Raw genomic sequence first — 25,534 nt, forward strand, 5'->3', positions numbered from 1 at the left:
TTCGGCTCTGGAGTCCTATAGAGGCGGCGGCAGAGTTGGTGGAGGCGTGTGGGCTCGGTGGTCGCCTCCCCCAGCGCTTGCTCCCAGGAGCGCTGGGCGTGGGCGGCCAACTCTTTCTTGACCCGTTCGGCGAGGCGGTTCAGCTTTGTCTTCAGCACGGGGCAGCGATTGTGCTGCCACTGCCTCCTGAGCGCGCGCTTCTGTCTGATCAGCCTCAGCACGAACGGGGCTAGGTCCTCGCGTATGACCTCCGGCGGACGCGTGGTCGTTGCTTCCGCCAGAGCTGCCTGGAGTTGCCGCGTCATGGACTCCGCCATGTCGTCAACGGCGCCTGGTGTCGTGTCCGGTGGGCCTGGCGCGGTGGCGCCTTCGAGTATCGATTCGAAGGCGTTCCAGTCGGTGACCCTCCAGCTGCGTGCGGGCGGGGATGGTGCCCCCGCGAGAAGGCACAGCACTGGTTGGTGGTCCGACTGGTACTCATCCATCAGGACCTCCTGCGCCAGGTAGAGATCAGGCCGGTTATGCACCACCAAATCGATAATGTCCGGCCTGTGGGTGTTGTTTCTCGGGTAGTGGGTGGCGGCATCTGGTCCGCACACCTGGTAGCCGCGAGCCTCGGCATGCTGCAGGAGCCGGTTGCCCCGCGAGCTGCTGGAGTGGGATTGCCAGCTGATATGCTTGGCATTCCAGTCGCCCGCGAGGAGCGTCGGCTTCCGGCTGAGCGCGGCCTCCAGCTCGGCCGGTGCGAAGTTGGAGCCGGGGGGAGCGTAGACAGCTAGCACGTCTGTGGGCTGCCCGCCCAGTTCTAGCTCGACCCCCAGCGTCAGGATTTTGTCGCCGTTGACCGGCGGGATTGCGCGGTGAGCGATCCGTCGCCGTATCATCACCGCCAGTCCGCGAAAGGGCGCCCCGTTGGCCGCCTGGTGCTCTGCGCGGTAGACGTAGTAGCCCGCGGCACGCAGTCGGTCGGTGGGGCGCAGGTGCGTCTCGGAAATGAGCGCCACATCCACGTCCTGTGTGCGTAGGATGTGACGCAAGTGGTGGCCTTTATCCCGAAGGCCGTCGGCGTTCCAGTGCAGGAGGCGTAAGTTCATTTTCGTTGCCTCACGCCTCGACTGCGCGACCGGCGTCCTCCGTAGGTCGGTTCAGACGGGGTCGGGTATAGGGCGCCCAGCAATGCGGTGACCGCCCTGTCAACCGCCTCAGCGATCGCCGTCTCGCTGGGGAGCGTCTGGCCCCTCAGTGGGCCCCCGCTGCGGGGGCGTGCGGCGCGCTGGTCAGCGGCTCTGGTAGCTCCAGCAACTGGAGCGGAGTCGGCGGCGGCCCTACTGGGGCCAGCCTCGGCGTGCGCGGCAGGTTCCGCGCGCGGGGGGGCGGGGGGTTGTACCCCCCCCGCGTCCTCTTCTTCTCCCCCCTCTGCGGCGTCGGCGTTGGCTGGGAGGCTCCGCGGGGTAGGTGACCATCTCTACCTCCTGCGGCTGCGAGAAGTACTGCCCATGGGCACGCGGGTCAGCCTGCGCGTGTTCGCGCGGCTCGTCCCTCCGCCGTGTTTGGGCAGCTGGTGTAGGCGCTGGGGTGGTGGCGCCATGTGTGCCGCGAGCGCCAGGTGCGCCAGGTGCGCCAGATGGTCCCCGCGCGTCGCGGACGCCAAGTGCGCCATGGGCGCCATGTGAGCTAGGCGCGCCAGGTGCGCCAGGTGCGCCATGTGCGCCGCGGGCGCCAAATACGCCCTGCGCGCCACGTCCGCCGCCAGCGCCAGGCGCGCCATGTGCGCCATGTGCGCCGCGCGCGCCGCGACCGCCGCGACCACCGCGACGTCGACCGCGCGCCTCGGAGGCGCCCATGCCCCGTGCTGCAAGTGCCACCGTGCCAGCGCGCTTGTTGCGCGCCTCCTCCTTCAGCACCGGACACGTGCTGTGATTGGCCGGATGCGCCCCCTTGCAATTGGCGCATCTCGGCGTGGCCCCCTTAGGTAGGGGGCAGTCGGCGGTACGGTGGCCCTCCCCGCACTTCACACAGGCCAGGGCCCGGTGGCATTGGTGCGAGGAGTGTCTAAATCCCTGACATCGGTGACATTGTGCGGGGCCCCTTTTGCCCCGCCAGGACTCGATGGTCACCCCCGGAATGCACAACAGCTCTGTTATGCCGTAGATCGCGGGGGTGATGTCCGGAGTGCGGCGGAGTATGACCAGGAAGATACACCCCGGTCTCCCCTTCCTGGCTCTGATGGGCTGGGCGTGTTCAGGCTCGTACCCGAGGTCTCGCAGCTCCGACATGATGGCCTCGGGTTCCGTGTCCGCCGGAATGCCTCTTACCGCCACCTTCAGCTGCCGCTCTGCTGGTAGGGAGTAGGAGAAGTATACCACGTTAACTCCGCTGGTCTCCAACTCCCCAAGGTACCGCTGCACCAGGCGGTACTCCTCCTCGTCCTCTGGTGTTATTTTGAGCCCCTGTCCATAGGCACGCGCGTTCACCGTACGCCCCAGTCTCTTTTTCATCTCCCTGACATGGGTGGTCCAGTCAGGGAGGGATTCTATTACAAATGGCGGGTATTTCGGTGTCTGAGGCGCGGCGGGCAGGGGCGCGAGTGGTGGCCGACGGGCCACCGTCGGCGACGCGGTCATCGCGGCGTATGACGCCGCGTTTAAATTTGTAGTCGCCGCGTCTTGCGGCGTTGGTTGAGCCGTCGCAAGGGCCGCGCGGGGCGCGGGGTGGGCGGAGGGGGGCGCACTCGTCGACGCCGTTGCCATGGTTGTATCCTCAAAACGGCGGCGGCGCGGGTCCCTCTGGGAGAGCGGCGCCGGTTGCGCATGTTGAGAAGGCTGTTGATGTGGTTGATTGACGCCAGGGGGCGTCGTCTGCGCGCATACGCGCTTAGGCGCCGACCCGGCGGCGTCCTCGTCTGAGTCCGGCGGCGGCGGGCGGCGTAGAGCTTGATGCGCTCGTTTCACTTTAACGAGCGCATCGTGTTCGTCGCTCGAGAGCGGCGAAGTTAGGAGGCCCTCGTTTAAAAGGCGCCTGCGCGTCTGCGATAGGTACTCGCACATTGCGCGCGCGAGTCCGTCCGTTGCGAACCGGCCTATGAGTGTCTGCGCAACAAACAGCGCATCCGACTCATAGCCGGCACGGGGCGACACGGGCTGCGCCGGGCGCAGGTCGCCTTCTAAGAAGGCCAGCAGCTCAGCCGGGTCTTGCCCATGAGCGATGTTTTCCTCCTCTTGAATAGATAGAATAGGCGGACTCACCGTTGGGTGCATTTCATCGGGTGGCGCCATCAATGAGGGGCGTGGCCTGTGTGGTGTTGCGGTGAGGGCGCTCTCGCCATCGCTATACCGCGACGAGAGCTGCGGCCTCACATCACTTTCACTTAACACATTTAAAAGGTCCTGCGTGTCACTGTCACTATAACCCGCGAGGGGGGCTCGAGCGCCAGCCGGGCGCGAGTCACCAGCGACCTCGGGGTCATTCGGCGACGCGGTGTACCGCGTTAAAGTTTTTTCCGCGGGGGCGGGGTTGTGGGGGGCCGATACGGCGGGGTATACAGTCGAAGTATACCGCGACGAGAGCTGTTTCTTAAAAACGGCTGTCTCGCCCGGTTCTTCGGCTCCTGGTCCCGGGGCTCGATCGCTACGCGAGCGAGAGCCGCTCAGGGACCGGTCAGCCATGCGCGACGCGGGAGCACTGCATTCATATGATGACGACGGCGGCGGCGGCGCGGCTCCACCGCGCGAGCGGGAGCGTTCATTGGCGCGCGGGCCAGATACGTCGCGACGGGATTTTCGCTCCATGGCGGGAGCTGGAGTCTGCCAGGCACAGCCTGGACACCTTAGCGCCTCCCGCGCATGCGCATCCCCCGGTGAGACCCTCTGGTGGGAAGCCGGGATAGACGCAGCGCGTTCGTTGCTTCGGTGTCGGCGTGAAACGGGTGCAGGCGGCTACTCAAATGGTTTCTGCATATATGTTTTATAATTAAAACAATAGCAGTGATGAAACGCGTATAGGCTCGTGTGCACAAGTAGGCAGACGACAGATAGAGACGGAGATATACATAATATAACGCCCCGCTCCCTCCGCCGTCGCCGTTCACCCCCCTCGCGCCCCAACACGCGGCGTCCTAACGGTAACGACGCCGTCGATTGGCGGCCGCGAAACGTTTCCTATGTAACGCCGGACCAGTCGCCAGAGCACTTTTCAAAGTGAAGTTTACTGAAGTGAGGTCCAAAAAATATTTCAAATCACAAGTCTAGTGTCTCTCGTTGTTGTCGATACATAGTTTGTGACTGCCTATCTATCGTTCACTATGCCACCAAAGACCAGCGGCAAGGCGGCCAAGAAGTCCGGCAAGGCGCAGAAGAACATATCCAAATCGGACAAAAAGAAAAAGAAGCACAAGAGGAAGGAGAGCTACGCCATTTACATCTACAAGGTACTGAAGCAGGTGCATCCCGACACCGGTATCTCTTCGAAGGCGATGTCAATCATGAACTCGTTCGTGAACGACATCTTCGAGAGGATCGCGGCGGAGGCGTCCCGTCTCGCACACTACAACAAGCGTTCGACGATCACGTCCCGCGAGGTGCAGACCTCCGTGAGGCTCCTGCTGCCCGGCGAGCTCGCCAAGCACGCCGTCAGCGAGGGCACCAAGGCCGTCACCAAGTACACCAGCTCCAAGTGAGCGTCGCGGCGCGGTGGGACAACGGCGGCGGCGGCGTAGGACCAGCACCATCGTCTCGGCGCCGGCGATTTCTCTCTTATATTATTATACGTAATGAAAGTATAATGAGAGCGATTGACTATGATCATCATCATCATGAAAACGGCCCTTTTCAGGGCCACAATATCTATCCGAAGAGTTTGGTGTGTGTGTGTGAACCACACACCACAACGCACAGTATCAACGATAAACGAAAAAAAAAAAAAAAAAATATATATATATATATATAAATTAACAATCCCTCTATTATCAAGTACTTTTACCTATAAACCGATAAACAATTATATTAAGTGTAAAAACTATCATGAATATGAAACTTAAAAATTAAAAAAAAAAAAAGACAATAGTCTCGGTGTACATAATTATATATATATATATATATTTATCTCACTCTCTCTCCATCTCTCTCTCTGTCTCTTATTTTATATATTATATAATATTTTGTACATGCACAGAATTTTGTATGTTTAATTAGTGTTGTCCACTGATCAGTGAAAAGTAATGTAAATTCAACTTATTTAACGCGATTAAAGACAAATGAACGTTTTAATTTTTGTTAGTTACCTATTTATTATTGTTATAAACAATTTCATTTTAGATAGGTCTCGTAAATGTCCCGACACACCCGCCCGTCCCGTTCGAGCTCGGTTCGACGTTATATATAAATGCGGCCCAATAGTTTTAAAGGTGTTTAAGAACTCTGCAACCGACCGTCGTCCCGTGCGGACGTCTGCTCCAGTGCTCTCTCGCTCGCTCCGTGTGAGTCATCGCCGCTTGCCACTGTGTACAGTGCGCACGCGCTCTCCGACTGCTGCCTTTGCCGCCTGCTGCGCTCTCATTGGTCGCTTCGCGCCTTCGGTGGACAACGGGCTTTGAAGGCTGCAATTTATGATCGCGGGTTTACCTGCGGCCGCTCAGATAGCCACCTAACGGTGCCAAACGGTTATCTGTCGGTTAACGCCTTGTGCGGGAGTGTTTTGTCCGGGGTGCAATCACCGTGCCTTTTTCAAGGCGCGTAACAGCCCCTCCGCTTCCTCCAAGTCCTGTTGGCGGCCGGGCCTCTTAGTAGGCACGCGATAGGGAGTAGGTACTCCAACTACTTTCCTTGCAACCGGCTAAAAACAGGTCCACTGTTGGACGGGTCCTGTCACATCCGTAGGGGCTCTATTTACCCAAACTCCTACGGGCTGGTTAGGTCGGTGACAAACCACACCTCCGCTATCACCAGCGGAGACGCATACACGTTAGGGCAAATCACTAGCTTAGGTACTCACTACCAGTAGGCTTAGGCACACACTCGTCGTCAAACTGTTGGCTTCCCGCCTTCAGAATGGCGTCCGAGGACCCACCTGACATGAGCAGTTTAATGCTCTTTTTAAACAAACGTTATCCAGACGTTATTCGGGCCTTTAATGAGTCCGTTGTCGCTGACTCGCCGCGTTCGCCGTCACCGCCGCCGCGTAAGGTGATTAAAAATAATGCCTCCGCGAAGGCATCGCGATTAATTATCGACCAATCCGGTTCTCGCACGCGCATCGATGAATGCGGTACCACCTCGCGCACGGACCAATCAGGGTCCCGCTCGCGCTCGCGCTCACCGCTCCGTGCGGAAAGCGTAAGCGATGAGCTAATAAGCCAATCACGGCCTTCGTCGCGCATGTCGACTCAATCCGCCCGGGCGGAATCATTAAACGAAACGTCGTCGAACGAGTCAGACGGCTTCGAAACGGTAGGGCGCAAGAAAAAGCGCTCGGCTAAAGGCGGTCCTCCGGCCAAGAGGCCAACTCAGCCCTCAAGCCCTCCTAAGAGGGATCTTAGCTCCCTTTTATCGGGAAAACCCGCGCCGTCCGCTCCCGCGGACCGTATTAAAACACCGCCGCCCGTTTACATTAGAGATAAGGGTGTATGGCCCGCCCTCTCTAAGCTCCTCGACACTAAGTCGATAAATTACAAAGCCCGTACGCTGCGGGATAATTTATGCGTACAGGTGTTTTCATCGGATCACCACCGCTTTTTAACCTCCCACCTTCGCTCTGAAGGTATCGGAGGACATACTTTCCCCCTACCCGAGGAGCGCGTCCTCAGGGTAGTTATCAAGGGCATTCCGAAGGAAATAGACTCCGGGATAGTCCAAACCGACTTAGTTGAGCAAGGGTACCCCGTTAGGGAGGTATTCAGAATGCTCCAACGCACTACCAAAGAAGAGTACGATATGGTACTCGTAGTGCTAGATCTCACTCCGAGCGGGAAAAAGATATTCGGTCTCAGAGAGTGTTGCAAGCTCTCCGGACTGAGGGTCGAAACTCCCCTCAAACATTCATTTACACGACAGTGTCATCGCTGTCAACTCTACGGGCACGCAGCCCGTAACTGTTTCGCCAGGGCGCGTTGCGTTAAGTGCTTAGGCGACCATGGCACCACGGACTGCAAGCGTACACTTCCGTGCGCCGAGCCGCCGGCGTGCGTGCTTTGCGGGCAACAGGGGCACCCAGCGAATTATCGCGGTTGTCCTCGAGCCCCCAAGGCACATAAGCCGGCGTCTAGGCGCGCGGCGGGGCGTGACGCGGCCCGCCGTGGCACGGGAGCAAAGCTCACTTACGTGCCGGCCCCGCAGCCCGAACATAGTCCCTGGGTCAAGCCCCCGGCAACGGAGGGCCCTCCCCAGCTCACGTCAGAGGCCTTCCCGCCTCTACCAACCAAAGCGGCACCTGCGGCGCCTTCCCAGGCGCCAGCGCCAACACCCGCCATAACGGAGAGGACCACCCCTAAGGCGAGCCCTCCTCCTCAAGCCCTCCGCCCTCCCGCGGAGGCATCTGCGGAGTCCGCAAAAGTTCACAGCGCATTTAATCTTGCGCTTAGCGTTGTAGGCGCGTTAGACTTGGATGCCCTGGTTGCATTCCACGAAGCCTATACGTCAGCTAAAGATGTGGACGCTAAGATTGACGTCGTTTCTCAGCATGCCCTGCTACTACAATCCGTGCGGCAATTTGTACAATCTAACACACCGAAATAGCTACGACCACGTCTAGGGTCAAGGCTCGATCGCTGTCCGTAGTGACATTTAACGCAAACGGTTTCAAGCCGCAGGCAGATTTGGTCCGAGATTTCCTCGTTCGCCACCAAATAGATATTTTCCTCGTACAGGAAACGTTTCTAAAACCCAGCGTCCGCGCACCTAGATTCGCGAATTACGTCGCGGTTAGAAACGACCGACCTACGGCGAAAGGCGGAACGCTCATCTACTATAGACGTGCGCTTCACTGCTCGCCGCTAGACCCGCCGTCGCTAACAAACATAGAGTGCTCTGTGTTACGCGTGGCTATGACCGGTCATCAGCCGATTATTATCGTGTCGGTGTATCTCCCTCCATCTAAGGACATCCTAGAGAGCGATCTTAGGACTCTGTTTGCGCTGGGCCCCTCGGTCTTATTGGTCGGGGATCTCAATAGCAAGCACGGGGACTGGAATAGCTCAAAAGAAAACCCTAACGGGCGAGCCCTCAGTAGGCTTATTGACGTGCTCAATTTCAATGTCATAGCCCCCATTCAACCGACTCGTCGCGGCATAACTTGTAACGGCCTTCTCTCAACGGACGTCTTAGACGTAGCGGTTCTACGAAACGTAGCACTACAGCCGCGTAGCGTAGAAGTGCTACACGAATTAGACTCAGATCATTTCCCGGTTCAATTTGAATTCGGCCCACCTAATACCCAAGAGAAGAGGTACAAGTCCATTGTCGACTGGCAGAAGCTAGACGAGGCCCTCAAGCCCGTCGAAACTTCTGACCTCTCTAACATCCCCGACGATTTAGTCTCGTCCGCTCACGCGTTAGACGCGATCTCCTCGGTCACAAATTACATTCAGACCAAGGTCGCCGAATCGTCCCGGAAGGTCCCAGATGAGTTCGCTCAACGCTGGGAGCTTCCCCCGGACGCGAGGCGTCTGTTGACCGAGAAGAACGCGGCGACTCGCGCCTTCGCCAGAGCGCCGACCGACGACAACCGCAGAGCACTCCGCGCCTCGCAGCGCCGAGTCAAAGAGCGCATGCGTGAAATAAGAAACGAACGCTGGGACCGTCTTACCAGCGAATTGTCACCTTCGCATACGGCCTATTGGTCTCTCGCGCGTTCCCTTAAAACCGACACGGTGGCTTCTATGCCCCCTCTCAAGCGTCCAAATCTGCCTGACGCATTCGATGACGACGAAAAAGCCGAGTGCTTAGCCGTCAACCTAGTGGAGCAGTGCACGCCGTATCTCGACCATAGCGACCCGGCGCACGTCGAACACGTGAACCGCGAAGTCGAACGCATAGTCGCACTGCCCCTCTCTCCCGAGCCGCTCCCGCCTACGTCGATCGCCGAGGTCAAAACTCTAATCAAGAGTTCACTGCCTCGTAAATCTCCAGGTCTCGACGCCATCTCAAATAAGGTCCTCCGGTGCCTCCCGCCCCATCTGATATGCTTGCTAGTGGCCATATTCAATTGCCTACTCGAAAACTGCACCTTCCCGGCGCAGTGGAAAGAGGCCATTGTCATAGGTATTCACAAGCCGGGCAAGCCTCGTAACAACCCCACCAGTTACCGCCCTATCAGCCTTCTCAACACGCTGAGCAAGCTGTACGAGAAGGTAGTGAAAAAGCGCCTCCTAGACTATGCCCTAGAGAAGGAGCTCATTCCCGATGAGCAGTTTGGCTTTAGGCCGGCCCACTCGTGCGTCCATCAAGTCCATCGGATCACGGAGCACATCCTTTCAGGGATGAACAGCTCACTGAAACCGAGAGCCACGGGTGCGCTCTTCTTTGACATAGCGAAGGCGTTCGACAAGGTGTGGCACAACGGCTTGATTTACAAGCTCTACCACCTTCAAGTGCCATTGAGACTCGTGCGTATCGTACACGACTTCTTGTCCGACCGTTCAATTCGCTATCGCGTGGAAGGAACGTTATCGTCTCCTCGTCCAATCAGGGCCGGAGTACCGCAAGGCTCGGTCCTTTCGCCCCTTCTCTTCACGCTGTATACCGGCGACATCCCTAGGGCTCCGAATGTGGAGCTAGCCCTCTATGCCGACGACACCGCTCTCTATACCACTCATAAAGACAGAGGTGTCATCGTGGATAGACTCCAGACCGCAACCACGTCGCTAGGCGAATGGTTCCGGAAATGGGGCTTCCAATTAAATCCCGAGAAAAGCGTTGCAGTTCTCTTTGCCAGGGGCAACCCCGGTGCTAACGCTAATACTCGGGAAAAATTTCTCCTCAAAAAAGAGGTCACCCTTTACGGACAAGCCATTCCATGGCAAAAGTCCGTCAAATATCTAGGAGTCACGCTCGACAGCGGCATGTATTTTCGTAAGCATGTAGCCGCCGTTCGCAAGAAGGCCGCTTTTGTCCTCTCTCGCCTCCATTACCTCCTAAATAAAAGGAGTCACATGTCCCTTAGACACAAGGTAACCTTGTACAAGGCCTGCGTCCGACCGTGCATGACTTACGCTAGCGTAGTCTTCGCGCACTGTGCCCCCTCGTACATCCACCGGTTACAGGTGCTACAGTCGCGTTTCATGAGAATCGCGACCGGCGCACCCTTCTACGTGAGAAACGTCGATCTCCACTATGACCTGGAGCTCCCTACCATAGCCCAATGGATGAAGTTGGCGTCCAAACGCCACTTCGACAAGGCTAAACACCATCCCAACCCACTGGTGCGTAAAAGCATCAATTACTACCCCTTCCCGACTAAAAAGGCTCGTAGGAGGCCCCGACACGTACTAACGGATCCGGATGATCCAATCACAGTAGCTAACGATAAATTAAAAGCCGCCCGCGCGGCCAATAATAATAGCAGTAGCAATAGACAGATTAGGGTAAAAAACCGCCTTCACCGGGGAAGGCGAGGACCTTTACTTCGCACTTCGCTCACTCCAGTGAGCTTCCGTCCTGCCCTTCAGGCGATTGACCCCCCCGCGACGGCCCAAGCCGAGGTTCGAGTCTCACAGGAGACGCCCTTGCGCGAGTCGCGGGAAACCCCCCCTTTCCGGCTGAGCTAAGCTCGCCAAACAGCCCGTGCTGAGCTGTAAAGGCCCTTAAGGCCAACAGCGAGATTCCATTCCAAAAAAAAAAAAAAAAAAAAAAAAAAAAAAAATTTAAAGGTGTTTATATCATCATCGCAAGCGATACGCGACGGACGTGTCCACACATCGTACATAATATAATAAAGTTTGCATTCAGTCGAGTCGAGTGAGTGAGTGAGAGCAGTCGTCGTAATGGCACGTACTAAGCAGACAGCCCGTAAGTCCACCGGAGGTAAGGCGCCGCGAAAGCAGCTCGCCACCAAGGCGGCCCGCAAGAGCGCTCCAGCCACCGGCGGCGTGAAGAAGCCTCACCGTTACAGGCCCGGTACCGTCGCTCTGAGAGAGATCCGTCGCTACCAGAAGAGTACCGAGCTGTTGATCCGCAAGTTGCCGTTCCAGCGTCTGGTGAGGGAGATCGCGCAGGACTTCAAGACCGACCTCAGGTTCCAGAGCTCCGCCGTGATGGCGCTTCAGGAGGCGAGCGAGGCGTATCTGGTGGGCCTCTTCGAGGACACCAACCTGTGCGCCATTCACGCCAAGCGAGTGACGATCATGCCCAAGGACATCCAACTGGCGAGACGCATTCGCGGCGAGCGTGCTTAATTTTGCGCAGCCGCTGCTAAATAATAATAATATTATAATATTATTATTACAACAAAAGGCCCTTTTCAGGGCCGCATATAATTCAAATGATGTGCTTCACAGACAGACATCACGTATCGAACGAATAAAACGAACGTTATACAAAGTCAAAAGGCTTTATTTAGGCTAACATTAAGAATAATTAACCTAATATAATATAAAACAATTAATTTATTGAAATTATTAAATTAATAATTATTTTCGAGATCGATATAACGTAAATGAGGCAGGCGCCTATCGCACTGTGTGTCTCTATGATATTTTCTATTATGCGTCAGCATAATATATTTTCGACTTCAAAGGCAAATGCCGACAACAATATTTGCGAGCCACCATTGTTTCACTGTTTCTTAGAAAACAATTGCACAATAATGACTTTCTATTATATGTATTTATGGCACCACTTCAGGAATTTATGACTCTTGTTGACGCGTGCTGTAGCTCAGTGTGTGTACCAGGTGTTAATTTTTTTTTTGTTTAGTTAATTGTTAAATGTGTTAAATTTTTGCGGTGATTTGTTTTTTTTTCTGTTATTGCGTATTGTTTTCAATTCATGCGTATCGACATATTTTATTATTCATCGGTTTTATTTTGCTTCTTTATGTACATAGTTATTGTAGTTATTTATTTATTTATACATACATAAAATCATAATAATAAGAACGAATCTCACACACCGAACGCCGCTGCCCCGCTGCCTCTCTCCCCTCTGCCCCGTTTATATGCGAGGTCCTAGCTGTCCGAAATCTATATATACAGCACGATTGGTAAGCGCGAAGCGCATTGTAACAGTGATCGTCGTACGTGACACACGTACGTAGTGCTGGTGATTTTTCTAAGAAGTACAGTTAATTCAGAGACAATCAACGATGACCGGCCGCGGTAAGGGAGGAAAGGGATTGGGAAAAGGTGGCGCGAAGCGTCACAGGAAGGTGCTCCGTGATAACATCCAGGGTATCACCAAGCCGGCGATTCGGCGTCTGGCGCGCAGGGGTGGAGTGAAACGTATCTCCGGTCTGATATACGAGGAGACTCGCGGTGTTCTCAAGGTTTTCCTCGAGAACGTCATCCGCGACGCGGTAACCTACACGGAGCACGCCAAGAGGAAGACCGTCACCGCCATGGACGTCGTGTACGCTCTGAAGCGCCAGGGCCGCACCCTCTACGGTTTCGGCGGTTAAGTTGATTAATTGTTGTCTGTCGTATACATACTTAGGTATATGACGGATATTTTTCAACAAGTAAAAAAGGCCCTTTTCAGGGCCGCATATGTTTCTATTATAAAAATAAAACGTATCAAAACGACTAAACGACACCCACCCACAATTAGTTTTAAGCTACCAATATAAATAAATAATTTAATAAATTACCAATCGATAAATGATTGATTGAATAATACTTTTCATAATATTATCGACTACTATTACTGCTGATACTAATGCTAACTATCCACTAGTGGCATGTTAATATAAAGTTTTCGTACTGTATGTACACGAGTACGGCGTTAGCAGTCGCTCTCGTCGTCATAATAATATTATATCGCAAACGATAAGTATAGTATGTACACATACTATTATAGAGAGATAGCGGTTAGGTTATTATGTTATGCTTAGACATTGAAAATTAAGAATATAGGTGTGCTAATGCTAGGTTGCGACCGAACAGCATCGCTCCCGGTTGCGTCAATGAAATTTTTGCTTTGAATTTATATAGATCTCGCGTGCTTCTCGATCGATGTGTTTGATAAATACTTATAATTAATTTAATCGGACATTTCGACGAGCTCACTAGACTTATTTCGTTTCGTAAATAATATTAATGCTACTACGGAGCAAAGACGAAAGAGAACGCGCGCGCGTCCACGGCCTCGTCTCGGGAGCGCGGTGCTGTCCTACAACATGTCGCATTCGATGCGTTAAAATCGATCGTAATCCTAATATATCGCCGAAACGAATGGATCCCGTTGAACCTCGGAATCTTGAGCTCCGCCCTCGGAGGTCGCGCGCGCGGCCACCTTTCGCTTTAATTGTTTAATTCGCGATTTAAACTGGACGGTACGCGCGCGACTCGACAATAACAAACTTCAAACGCGGATGCCCGACGCGCGCGACCGCCTGGAGCCCCGCCCGACTGCCCGACCGGTGGCCGATATCGTAGACTATCGATCGCCAACGAGATTTCCACCGATTTTTCGTTTGATAATCATCAAAAATCCGATGAGACCGAGACGTGTTAGTGAAAAGTTTCACACTCGAATACGAGAAAACGCACGCAGCCGACGAAGCTCTCGTCGCGGTATACCGATTCGTCTGGCCGGCGCTCACTAGCGCCGCGCACTCTTTACGCACATATTATTATCATCCACCTAGTACGATAATATTATACTACTACATAATATTATAACAATAATATAATTAGTGTGACTGTGTGATTCATATAATTGAAAAAGAAAAGAAAATAATGGCCGACACCGCAGTAGCATCGGAGACACCCGCGCCGGCGACGCCCGCCAAGAAGGCACCGAAAGCGGCAGCGGCCGCCAAGAAACCCAAGGCGAGACCGACGCACCCCAAGACCTCCGAAATGGTGAACAGCGCGATCAAGGAGCTCAAGGAGAGGAGCGGATCGTCCCTGCAGGCGATCAAGAAGTACATCGCCTCGAATTATAGCCTCGACGCCGAGAGGTTGGCGCCGTTCATAAGAAAGTATCTCAAGCGTGCCGTCGCCTCCGGCACCCTGATTCAGACGAAGGGCAAGGGCGCATCGGGCTCGTTCAAGATAGACAGCAAGTCTGGTACCGGCGGCGCCGCTAAGAAGGCGACGGCCGCCTCCGCGTCCTCCGGCGGCAGGGGCTCCGGCGCGGCGGCGTCCTCCGCGGCCAAATCGGCGAAGAAGCCGAGCGCACCCGCCAAGAAGACCGCCGCGAGCGCCGGCGCCAGGAGCAAGAAGGCCGCCGCCGCCGCGTCGGCATCGGCCGCCGGGTCCGCCTCCCCGGCCAAAGCGGGCGGCAGGGGCGTCGCCGCCAAAGACAAGAAGGCGGCGGCTGCGGCCAAGAGGAAGCCGGTCGCTGCGGCCGCACCGAAGAAGGGTCGCGCCGCCGCCGCCGCCGCGGCGTCCGGCAAGGGCGCGTCGAGCAACGCGGCCGCGTCCAAGGCGAAGAGGAGCGCGAAGCCACCGACCAAGAAACCTAAGGCCCCCAAACCGAAGAAGGCCGCCGCCGCCGCGCCCAAATCGAAGGCCGCCACCACCGCGAAAAAGGCGTCGGCCGCTTCCAAGAAGTGAACGCGACCATCCACGTTCAATAAGCACGAGCCGCCGCACCGTGTTCGCGTACGCTGACCACCGAGTAGCGGGAGCGGAAGGAGGGTCACCGGCCACCGGACCAGCGACGAGCGCATCGCAAGTGGTCGGTTGTGTCGATGTCGTATATTATTATTGTAATAATAGACGCACGCACAAACACGCCACACAAAAAGCCCTTTTCAGGGCTAACATATGTTTCAATGATGGGCTGCCGTTGAGCCGTCGAGAGTATCAAACGAATAAACGCACAAAAAAATATTATATTATATTGAATCCTAAAAATCTACATATATATACAAATAATATATAGCCATTCCATGTTGTCGCAGGTGCTACAAACTATCAAAATTGTCCAATTGTCGCTAGTTTACCGGCTGGTGATACATATCCTATATTATATAAATAATAAAACATGCGACATAGGTAGTTGTTAAATTGTCCAATAATGAAGGCAGCGAGAGTGAGAGAGGCAGATTATGTACCTATGTATAAGTATGTAGGTGTGTCTTAATATTTTAACACCTTATTCTAATATTATATTAGTTAGCAACTCACCGTCGCAGCAGCGCCGTATCACACACACACGAAACACAAAATCGCCACCGCCACCTGCTAACCACGGTCGGTTCTCTGTATCGAGATCGCACTCACTTCACACTCGAGAAATACAACAAAAAAAAAAAATGCAATGCAGCACCGCGACCACTACTTCCTCTTCGCGATAACAATCCCTTCGGCCGCTCGAGATGCGCCTCCTTCGCCGCCCGAGTGCCCGACTGTTGCCAAATGTAAAAACAATACATGTACCCAATTATCAACAGATGTTATGAGGTGCAATAAAATTTGGCGGGCCAAGACAAAAGACAATAGACAATGGACACACCCCCGCCACCACCCCCACCGGTTCCTATTTAATAAACAAATTCTAAACAAATAACCAAATATGTAATATAAAAATATGTAATAATGGGCGTTTTACACGATTACACAACAGTACATAAAAACGAAAACACGAAACCGGTACACGTTCAAACAAAAAAGATAAAACACACAATAAATATTTGGAATAAAGATTCTAAACAAATAACCAAATACGTAATATAATAATATCTATCTGTATGTATATATATTTTTTTGTATGTATGTATGTATGTATGTATGCATGTAATTTTCATTCTTATTATTATTATTTTTAATTCTAATTCCACGTAATATGTAGATCTTACACACGTGACCGAAGCCCGCGCTCCCCCTCTCGCGCCCCTCACTAACGCTCGCTCGCTGAGCCGGCGGCACCCAATCGCGTTTAATAGCGCAGAGTCGTCGACGTCGTTTCTCGTCACACCCGGCCAGTTGGTTGAACACCGTCCGAATTCATATATAATATGAATTCGTAGCGGCTTGAAAAAAAAATAAGTAACCTGTCGGTTAGTTTTCAGTGAGTTGTGCAGTGCCCAAATAATCAAACGCAATGTCCGGACGTGGCAAGGGAGGCAAGGTCAAGGGAAAGGCAAAGTCGCGTTCCAACCGCGCAGGTCTCCAGTTCCCGGTGGGTCGTATCCACAGGCTGCTCAGGAAGGGCAACTACGCCGAGAGGGTCGGTGCCGGTGCGCCGGTGTACCTAGCGGCCGTTATGGAGTACCTGGCGGCTGAAGTGCTCGAGTTGGCCGGTAACGCGGCCCGTGACAACAAAAAGACCAGGATCATACCGCGTCACCTGCAGCTGGCCATTCGTAACGACGAGGAGCTCAACAAGCTGCTCTCCGGCGTGACCATCGCACAGGGCGGTGTACTGCCTAACATTCAGGCGGTCCTTCTCCCCAAGAAGACCGAGAAGAAGACATAAATTATAATAGCAACGACTGGAGTCTCGTCCAATTATTGTTATTATTCGTGTCGTTGTCAACTCGACGACCTAAAAGGCCCTTTTCAGGGCCGCAATATGATTCATAAAATCGCAATGATCGTGTGGTACGGCCACCGTGCCACCGTGATTTGTTAGATAAATGTATCAGCGACAATAAACGTTCCACACGTCACTATTCACAAAAATTATATACTAAGTACCTACTACTATAAATATGCTTCTATCAAAAAAATTGACTCAATTACCTACTTATTACAATGTGTATATACAATATCGAGTTGTATTTATTTTTTTATTCTTGACAATATTATTTACTTACAACAACAATAATAATAATAAATAAAAATAAAAACAACAATCGAACATGTAGACACGCCCGAAATTCACATTGCTCACGCATAATCCAATCAGTAATAATGAGACAATACATACAATACAGGCATACTGTTATACTACGTTATTATTGTTATTATTTTTAAATAACCATAAATAAACCGTGTCAGAGGGAGAAGGAGATAGAGACGGAGATATACATAATATAACGCCCCGCTCCCTCCGCCGTCGCCGTTCACCCCCCTCGCGCCCCAACACGCGGCGTCCTAACGGTAACGACGCCGTCGATTGGCGGCCGCGAAACGTTTCCTATGTAACGCCGGACCAGTCGCCAGAGCACTTTTCAAAGTGAAGTTTACTGAAGTGAGGTCCAAAAAATATTTCAAATCACAAGTCTAGTGTCTCTCGTTGTTGTCGATACATAGTTTGTGACTGCCTATCTATCGTTCACTATGCCACCAAAGACCAGCGGCAAGGCGGCCAAGAAGTCCGGCAAGGCGCAGAAGAACATATCCAAATCGGACAAAAAGAAAAAGAAGCACAAGAGGAAGGAGAGCTACGCCATTTACATCTACAAGGTACTGAAGCAGGTGCATCCCGACACCGGTATCTCTTCGAAGGCGATGTCAATCATGAACTCGTTCGTGAACGACATCTTCGAGAGGATCGCGGCGGAGGCGTCCCGTCTCGCACACTACAACAAGCGTTCGACGATCACGTCCCGCGAGGTGCAGACCTCCGTGAGGCTCCTGCTGCCCGGCGAGCTCGCCAAGCACGCCGTCAGCGAGGGCACCAAGGCCGTCACCAAGTACACCAGCTCCAAGTGAGCGTCGCGGCGCGGTGGGACAACGGCGGCGGCGGCGTAGGACCAGCACCATCGTCTCGGCGCCGGCGATTTCTCTCTTATATTATTATACGTAATGAAAGTATAATGAGAGCGATTGACTATGATCATCATCATCATGAAAACGGCCCTTTTCAGGGCCACAATATCTATCCGAAGAGTTTGGTGTGTGTGTGTGAACCACACACCACAACGCACAGTATCAACGATAAACGAAAAAAAAAAAAAAAAAATATATATATATATATATAAATTAACAATCCCTCTATTATCAAGTACTTTTACCTATAAACCGATAAACAATTATATTAAGTGTAAAAACTATCATGAATATGAAACTTAAAAATTAAAAAAAAAAAAAGACAATAGTCTCGGTGTACATAATTATATATATATATATATATTTATCTCACTCTCTCTCCATCTCTCTCTCTGTCTCTTATTTTATATATTATATAATATTTTGTACATGCACAGAATTTTGTATGTTTAATTAGTGTTGTCCACTGATCAGTGAAAAGTAATGTAAATTCAACTTATTTAACGCGATTAAAGACAAATGAACGTTTTAATTTTTGTTAGTTACCTATTTATTATTGTTATAAACAATTTCATTTTAGATAGGTCTCGTAAATGTCCCGACACACCCGCCCGTCCCGTTCGAGCTCGGTTCGACGTTATATATAAATGCGGCCCAATAGTTTTAAAGGGGGAATAATACGGTCGTCTGCCTACTTGTGCACACGAGCCTATACGCGTTTCATCACTGCTATTGTTTTAATTATAAAACATATATGCAGAAACCATTTGAGTAGCCGCCTGCACCCGTTTCACGCCGACACCGAAGCAACGAACGCGCTGCGTCTATCCCGGCTTCCCACCAGAGGGTCTCACCGGGGGATGCGCATGCGCGGGAGGCGCTAAGGTGTCCAGGCTGTGCCTGGCAGACTCCAGCTCCCGCCATGGAGCGAAAATCCCGTCGCGACGTATCTGGCCCGCGCGCCAATGAACGCTCCCGCTCGCGCGGTGGAGCCGCGCCGCCGCCGCCGTCGTCATCATATGAATGCAGTGCTCCCGCGTCGCGCATGGCTGACCGGTCCCTGAGCGGCTCTCGCTCGCGTAGCGATCGAGCCCCGGGACCAGGAGCCGAAGAACCGGGCGAGACAGCCGTTTTTAAGAAACAGCTCTCGTCGCGGTATACTTCGACTGTATACCCCGCCGTATCGGCCCCCCACAACCCCGCCCCCGCGGAAAAAACTTTAACGCGGTACACCGCGTCGCCGAATGACCCCGAGGTCGCTGGTGACTCGCGCCCGGCTGGCGCTCGAGCCCCCCTCGCGGGTTATAGTGACAGTGACACGCAGGACCTTTTAAATGTGTTAAGTGAAAGTGATGTGAGGCCACAGCTCTCGTCGCGGTATAGCGATGGCGAGAGCGCCCTCACCGCAACACCACACAGGCCACGCCCCTCATTGATGGCGCCACCCGATGAAATGCACCCAACGGTGAGTCCGCCTATTCTATCTATTCAAGAGGAGGAAAACATCGCTCATGGGCAAGACCCGGCTGAGCTGCTGGCCTTCTTAGAAGGCGACCTGCGCCCGGCGCAGCCCGTGTCGCCCCGTGCCGGCTATGAGTCGGATGCGCTGTTTGTTGCGCAGACACTCATAGGCCGGTTCGCAACGGACGGACTCGCGCGCGCAATGTGCGAGTACCTATCGCAGACGCGCAGGCGCCTTTTAAACGAGGGCCTCCTAACTTCGCCGCTCTCGAGCGACGAACACGATGCGCTCGTTAAAGTGAAACGAGCGCATCAAGCTCTACGCCGCCCGCCGCCGCCGGACTCAGACGAGGACGCCGCCGGGTCGGCGCCTAAGCGCGTATGCGCGCAGACGACGCCCCCTGGCGTCAATCAACCACATCAACAGCCTTCTCAACATGCGCAACCGGCGCCGCTCTCCCAGAGGGACCCGCGCCGCCGCCGTTTTGAGGATACAACCATGGCAACGGCGTCGACGAGTGCGCCCCCCTCCGCCCACCCCGCGCCCCGCGCGGCCCTTGCGACGGCTCAACCAACGCCGCAAGACGCGGCGACTACAAATTTAAACGCGGCGTCATACGCCGCGATGACCGCGTCGCCGACGGTGGCCCGTCGGCCACCACTCGCGCCCCTGCCCGCCGCGCCTCAGACACCGAAATACCCGCCATTTGTAATAGAATCCCTCCCTGACTGGACCACCCATGTCAGGGAGATGAAAAAGAGACTGGGGCGTACGGTGAACGCGCGTGCCTATGGACAGGGGCTCAAAATAACACCAGAGGACGAGGAGGAGTACCGCCTGGTGCAGCGGTACCTTGGGGAGTTGGAGACCAGCGGAGTTAACGTGGTATACTTCTCCTACTCCCTACCAGCAGAGCGGCAGCTGAAGGTGGCGGTAAGAGGCATTCCGGCGGACACGGAACCCGAGGCCATCATGTCGGAGCTGCGAGACCTCGGGTACGAGCCTGAACACGCCCAGCCCATCAGAGCCAGGAAGGGGAGACCGGGGTGTATCTTCCTGGTCATACTCCGCCGCACTCCGGACATCACCCCCGCGATCTACGGCATAACAGAGCTGTTGTGCATTCCGGGGGTGACCATCGAGTCCTGGCGGGGCAAAAGGGGCCCCGCACAATGTCACCGATGTCAGGGATTTAGACACTCCTCGCACCAATGCCACCGGGCCCTGGCCTGTGTGAAGTGCGGGGAGGGCCACCGTACCGCCGACTGCCCCCTACCTAAGGGGGCCACGCCGAGATGCGCCAATTGCAAGGGGGCGCATCCGGCCAATCACAGCACGTGTCCGGTGCTGAAGGAGGAGGCGCGCAACAAGCGCGCTGGCACGGTGGCACTTGCAGCACGGGGCATGGGCGCCTCCGAGGCGCGCGGTCGACGTCGCGGTGGTCGCGGCGGTCGCGGCGCGCGCGGCGCACATGGCGCACATGGCGCGCCTGGCGCTGGCGGCGGACGTGGCGCGCAGGGCGTATTTGGCGCCCGCGGCGCACATGGCGCACCTGGCGCACCTGGCGCGCCTAGCTCACATGGCGCACTTGGCGTCCGCGACGCGCGGGGACCATCTGGCGCACCTGGCGCACCTGGCGCTCGCGGCACACATGGCGCCACCACCCCAGCGCCTACACCAGCTGCCCAAACACGGCGGAGGGACGAGCCGCGCGAACACGCGCAGGCTGACCCGCGTGCCCATGGGCAGTACTTCTCGCAGCCGCAGGAGGTAGAGATGGTCACCTACCCCGCGGAGCCTCCCAGCCAACGCCGACGCCGCAGAGGGGGGAGAAGAAGAGGACGCGGGGGGGTACAACCCCCCGCCCCCCCGCGCGCGGAACCTGCCGCGCACGCCGAGGCTGGCCCCAGTAGGGCCGCCGCCGACTCCGCTCCAGTTGCTGGAGCTACCAGAGCCGCTGACCAGCGCGCCGCACGCCCCCGCAGCGGGGGCCCACTGAGGGGCCAGACGCTCCCCAGCGAGACGGCGATCGCTGAGGCGGTTGACAGGGCGGTCACCGCATTGCTGGGCGCCCTATACCCGACCCCGTCTGAACCGACCTACGGAGGACGCCGGTCGCGCAGTCGAGGCGTGAGGCAACGAAAATGAACTTACGCCTCCTGCACTGGAACGCCGACGGCCTTCGGGATAAAGGCCACCACTTGCGTCACATCCTACGCACACAGGACGTGGATGTGGCGCTCATTTCCGAGACGCACCTGCGCCCCACCGACCGACTGCGTGCCGCGGGCTACTACGTCTACCGCGCAGAGCACCAGGCGGCCAACGGGGCGCCCTTTCGCGGACTGGCGGTGATGATACGGCGACGGATCGCTCACCGCGCAATCCCGCCGGTCAACGGCGACAAAATCCTGACGCTGGGGGTCGAGCTAGAACTGGGCGGGCAGCCCACAGACGTGCTAGCTGTCTACGCTCCCCCCGGCTCCAACTTCGCACCGGCCGAGCTGGAGGCCGCGCTCAGCCGGAAGCCGACGCTCCTCGCGGGCGACTGGAATGCCAAGCATATCAGCTGGCAATCCCACTCCAGCAGCTCGCGGGGCAACCGGCTCCTGCAGCATGCCGAGGCCCGCGGCTACCAGGTGTGCGGACCAGATGCCGCCACCCACTACCCGAGAAACAACACCCACAGGCCGGACATTATCGATTTGGTGGTGCATAACCGGCCTGATCTCTACCTGGCGCAGGAGGTCCTGATGGATGAGTACCAGTCGGACCACCAACCAGTGCTGTGCCTTCTCGCGGGGGCACCATCCCCGCCCGCACGCAGCTGGAGGGTCACCGACTGGAACGCCTTCGAATCGATACTCGAAGGCGCCACCGCGCCAGGCCCACCGGACACGACACCAGGCGCCGTTGACGACATGGCGGAGTCCATGACGCGGCAACTCCAGGCAGCTCTGGCGGAAGCAACGACCACGCGTCCGCCGGAGGTCGTACGCGAGGACCTAGCCCCGTTCGTGCTGAGGCTGATCAGACAGAAGCGCGCGCTCAGGAGGCAGTGGCAGCACAATCGCTGCCCCGTGCTGAAGACAAAGCTGAACCGCCTCGCCGAACGGGTCAAGAAAGAGTTGGCCGCCCACGCCCAGCGCTCCTGGGAGCAAGCGCTGGGGGAGGCGACCACCGAGCCCACACGCCTACACCAACTTTGCCGCCGCCTCTATAGGACTCCAGAGCCGAAACGTCCGCTACGTGACAGCAACGGCGCCATCACCTATGACGACAACGATCGGGCCGAAATCTTCGCCGAGCACCTCCAGCGCCAATTCTCACCGAACGCCGCGGCATGCCCAGCGCGCGTGGCTGAGGTCGAGAGCGCTGTCGAGGGCTGGCTAGCTCGCCCGATCCCACCCGATGACGACCCCATTGCCTTTTCGCCTTCGCAAGTGCGGAAGGCGATACTCCGGCTGCCACTGAAGAAGGCGCCGGGACCGGACGGCATCACCCATCAGGCGCTGCGCCACCTACCCATGAGGTGGATAGTCGCGCTGGCGCGCCTCTTCACGGGGATCATTCGGTCCCTACACTTCCCCAGTACATGGAAAGAGGGCAAGGTGATCTTACTGCCGAAGCCCAGAAAGGATTACACCCGACCGGAGAGCTACCGGCCTATCACCTTGCTCTCAACTCAGTCGAAGCTGTTCGAGAGGCTGTTGCTGCAGAGGACCTACAAATACCTGCAGCCGAGGCCCGAGCAGTTCGGCTTCCGCGGCGAGCACAGCACCACGCTGCAGCTGACGAAGGTGCTCTTCACTGCAGCCGCGGCCCTCAACAAGAAGGAAGGGGCCGCCGCCGTGATGCTGGACATGGAGAAGGCCTTCGACCGTGTCTGGCACGATGGCCTCGTGCTGAAGCTCGCCGAGTCTCCACTGCCCCGCCGCATAGTCGCCGTGCTCCGCGCCTTTCTCACCGACCGCACGTTCTACGTTGCGACGGGAGAGGCTGCGTCGAGACCGCGACCCATCACGGCGGGCGTCCCACAGGGCAGCGTGCTATCGCCGCTGCTGTACACTACTTACACGGACGACGTCCCCTGCCCGAGCGGGTGTAGCCTGGCCCTCTTCGCCGACGACACGGCGTACGTGGCCACCTCGCTCAACACCAAGGCAGCAGCGGCGAAGCTCCAACGCGCTCTGGACCTCCTGCCAGAGTGGCTGAACAAGTGGAGACTAGCCGCCAACCCCAACAAGACACAGGCGATCGCCTTCGGCCGGAGTTGGTTGCCGCCGCCCCTGCGATTCCTGGACCAGGACGTGCCGTGGAAGACGCCGGTCACCTACTTAGGGGTCACCATCGACCGGAATCTGACCATGCGGCACCACGTCAAGAGGATCGTAGGAAGAGCGAAGGGGGTGTCGAGCAAACTCCGCCCCCTATTCACCGGCAACATACCCATCCGTACTAAGCTCGCGCTGTACAAGCAGTACGTGCGCCCACATCTCACGTACGCGGCGCCGGCGTGGTACTCCTACACTAAGGAGGCCCACCGGCAGAGACTGCGCGCCGTGCAGAACACATGCCTGAGGCGCGCAGTGGGGGCCCCCCGCTACGTGAGAAACGCCACCATAGCGCGAGACCTGCGGATGGAGTCCATCGACGAGTTCGTCGCGCGACTCGCGAAGGGGATGTTCGATCGAGCGGATGGCTCTCAGCATCCCCATCTCCAAAACATCGCGCCATGGCACTCCAGGCCGCCAGATCGCCTGCGGTATCCGCGTGAGCTACTCTCCGCGGATGCCGATACCACCGGACATGACACCAGGGCAGCAGCCGCGGCTTCGACCGCTGGTCGCCTCGCTGGGCCTCCCCCGGGGCTACCGGGGGTCTCACCTGGCGGAACTTGACCGCGAGCCGCGCAGCGCGCTGCCCGATACCACCGACCACGACACCAGGGTCAAGTCGAGATTACTCCTTGACCCCACACTACCACCGGATTGACACCCCGGACAAGACCCCATCGGCTGCGCGCAGCGAGTCGAGCCATTGTTCCTCGCGCGCAGCAGCCCCCACCAAGGGCTATTAGCCCGCCCCCGTACCGCCCTGTATCAGCAGGGCGCGAACAAACAATCCACCCGATAGAGACCCATACTCGAACGGGTTTAAGCATCCCCCTTGCGAGGGAGGATGTAACAATTACAAGTCAAGTCAGTTTTAAAGGTGTTTATATCATCATCGCAAGCGATACGCGACGGACGTGTCCACACATCGTACATAATATAATAAAGTTTGCATTCAGTCGAGTCGAGTGAGTGAGTGAGAGCAGTCGTCGTAATGGCACGTACTAAGCAGACAGCCCGTAAGTCCACCGGAGGTAAGGCGCCGCGAAAGCAGCTCGCCACCAAGGCGGCCCGCAAGAGCGCTCCAGCCACCGGCGGCGTGAAGAAGCCTCACCGTTACAGGCCCGGTACCGTCGCTCTGAGAGAGATCCGTCGCTACCAGAAGAGTACCGAGCTGTTGATCCGCAAGTTGCCGTTCCAGCGTCTGGTGAGGGAGATCGCGCAGGACTTCAAGACCGACCTCAGGTTCCAGAGCTCCGCCGTGATGGCGCTTCAGGAGGCGAGCGAGGCGTATCTGGTGGGCCTCTTCGAGGACACCAACCTGTGCGCCATTCACGCCAAGCGAGTGACGATCATGCCCAAGGACATCCAACTGGCGAGACGCATTCGCGGCGAGCGTGCTTAATTTTGCGCAGCCGCTGCTAAATAATAATAATATTATAATATTATTATTACAACAAAAGGCCCTTTTCAGGGCCGCATATAATTCAAATGATGTGCTTCACAGACAGACATCACGTATCGAACGAATAAAACGAACGTTATACAAAGTCAAAAGGCTTTATTTAGGCTAACATTAAGAATAATTAACCTAATATAATATAAAACAATTAATTTATTGAAATTATTAAATTAATAATTATTTTCGAGATCGATATAACGTAAATGAGGCAGGCGCCTATCGCACTGTGTGTCTCTATGATATTTTCTATTATGCGTCAGCATAATATATTTTCGACTTCAAAGGCAAATGCCGACAACAATATTTGCGAGCCACCATTGTTTCACTGTTTCTTAGAAAACAATTGCACAATAATGACTTTCTATTATATGTATTTATGGCACCACTTCAGGAATTTATGACTCTTGTTGACGCGTGCTGTAGCTCAGTGTGTGTACCAGGTGTTAATTTTTTTTTTGTTTAGTTAA

The 25,534-nt window shown here is 55.5% G+C and overlaps 7 protein-coding genes across 7 annotated transcripts; all 7 read left to right on the plus strand.

The window, feature by feature from the left end:
- Positions 1-4,241: 4,241 nt before the first annotated feature.
- LOC123690304 (histone H2B) lies at positions 4,242-4,838 on the plus strand. Its single transcript, XM_045633562.1, has one exon. The coding sequence runs from the start codon at positions 4,301-4,303 to the stop codon at positions 4,673-4,675; it is 375 nt and encodes a 124-aa protein (XP_045489518.1). The 5' UTR covers positions 4,242-4,300; the 3' UTR covers positions 4,676-4,838.
- A 6,020-nt stretch (positions 4,839-10,858) lies between these two features.
- Positions 10,859-11,459, plus strand: LOC123690280 (histone H3). Its single transcript, XM_045633512.1, has one exon. It carries the CDS (start codon positions 10,973-10,975, stop codon positions 11,381-11,383), a length of 411 nt encoding a protein of 136 aa, XP_045489468.1. The 5' UTR covers positions 10,859-10,972; the 3' UTR covers positions 11,384-11,459.
- A 673-nt stretch (positions 11,460-12,132) lies between these two features.
- On the plus strand, positions 12,133-12,690 carry LOC123690284 (histone H4). Its single transcript, XM_045633516.1, has one exon. It carries the CDS (start codon positions 12,292-12,294, stop codon positions 12,601-12,603), a length of 312 nt encoding a protein of 103 aa, XP_045489472.1. The 5' UTR covers positions 12,133-12,291; the 3' UTR covers positions 12,604-12,690.
- Positions 12,691-13,792: 1,102 nt separating this feature from the next.
- LOC123690279 (late histone H1-like) lies at positions 13,793-14,984 on the plus strand. Its single transcript, XM_045633511.1, has one exon. The coding sequence runs from the start codon at positions 13,883-13,885 to the stop codon at positions 14,702-14,704; it is 822 nt and encodes a 273-aa protein (XP_045489467.1). The 5' UTR covers positions 13,793-13,882; the 3' UTR covers positions 14,705-14,984.
- A 1,154-nt stretch (positions 14,985-16,138) lies between these two features.
- Positions 16,139-16,666, plus strand: LOC123690283 (histone H2A). The gene has a single exon (XM_045633515.1). It carries the CDS (start codon positions 16,197-16,199, stop codon positions 16,569-16,571), a length of 375 nt encoding a protein of 124 aa, XP_045489471.1. The 5' UTR covers positions 16,139-16,196; the 3' UTR covers positions 16,572-16,666.
- A 652-nt stretch (positions 16,667-17,318) lies between these two features.
- On the plus strand, positions 17,319-17,915 carry LOC123690282 (histone H2B). Its single transcript, XM_045633514.1, has one exon. It carries the CDS (start codon positions 17,378-17,380, stop codon positions 17,750-17,752), a length of 375 nt encoding a protein of 124 aa, XP_045489470.1. The 5' UTR covers positions 17,319-17,377; the 3' UTR covers positions 17,753-17,915.
- A 6,577-nt stretch (positions 17,916-24,492) lies between these two features.
- Positions 24,493-25,086, plus strand: LOC123690281 (histone H3). Its single transcript, XM_045633513.1, has one exon. The coding sequence runs from the start codon at positions 24,600-24,602 to the stop codon at positions 25,008-25,010; it is 411 nt and encodes a 136-aa protein (XP_045489469.1). The 5' UTR covers positions 24,493-24,599; the 3' UTR covers positions 25,011-25,086.
- The last annotated feature ends 448 nt before the right edge of the window (positions 25,087-25,534 follow it).

The sequence above is a fragment of the Pieris rapae genome, chromosome 23 (assembly GCF_905147795.1).
Source record: "Pieris rapae chromosome 23, ilPieRapa1.1, whole genome shotgun sequence".
Classification (NCBI taxonomy): domain Eukaryota; kingdom Metazoa; phylum Arthropoda; class Insecta; order Lepidoptera; family Pieridae; genus Pieris; species Pieris rapae.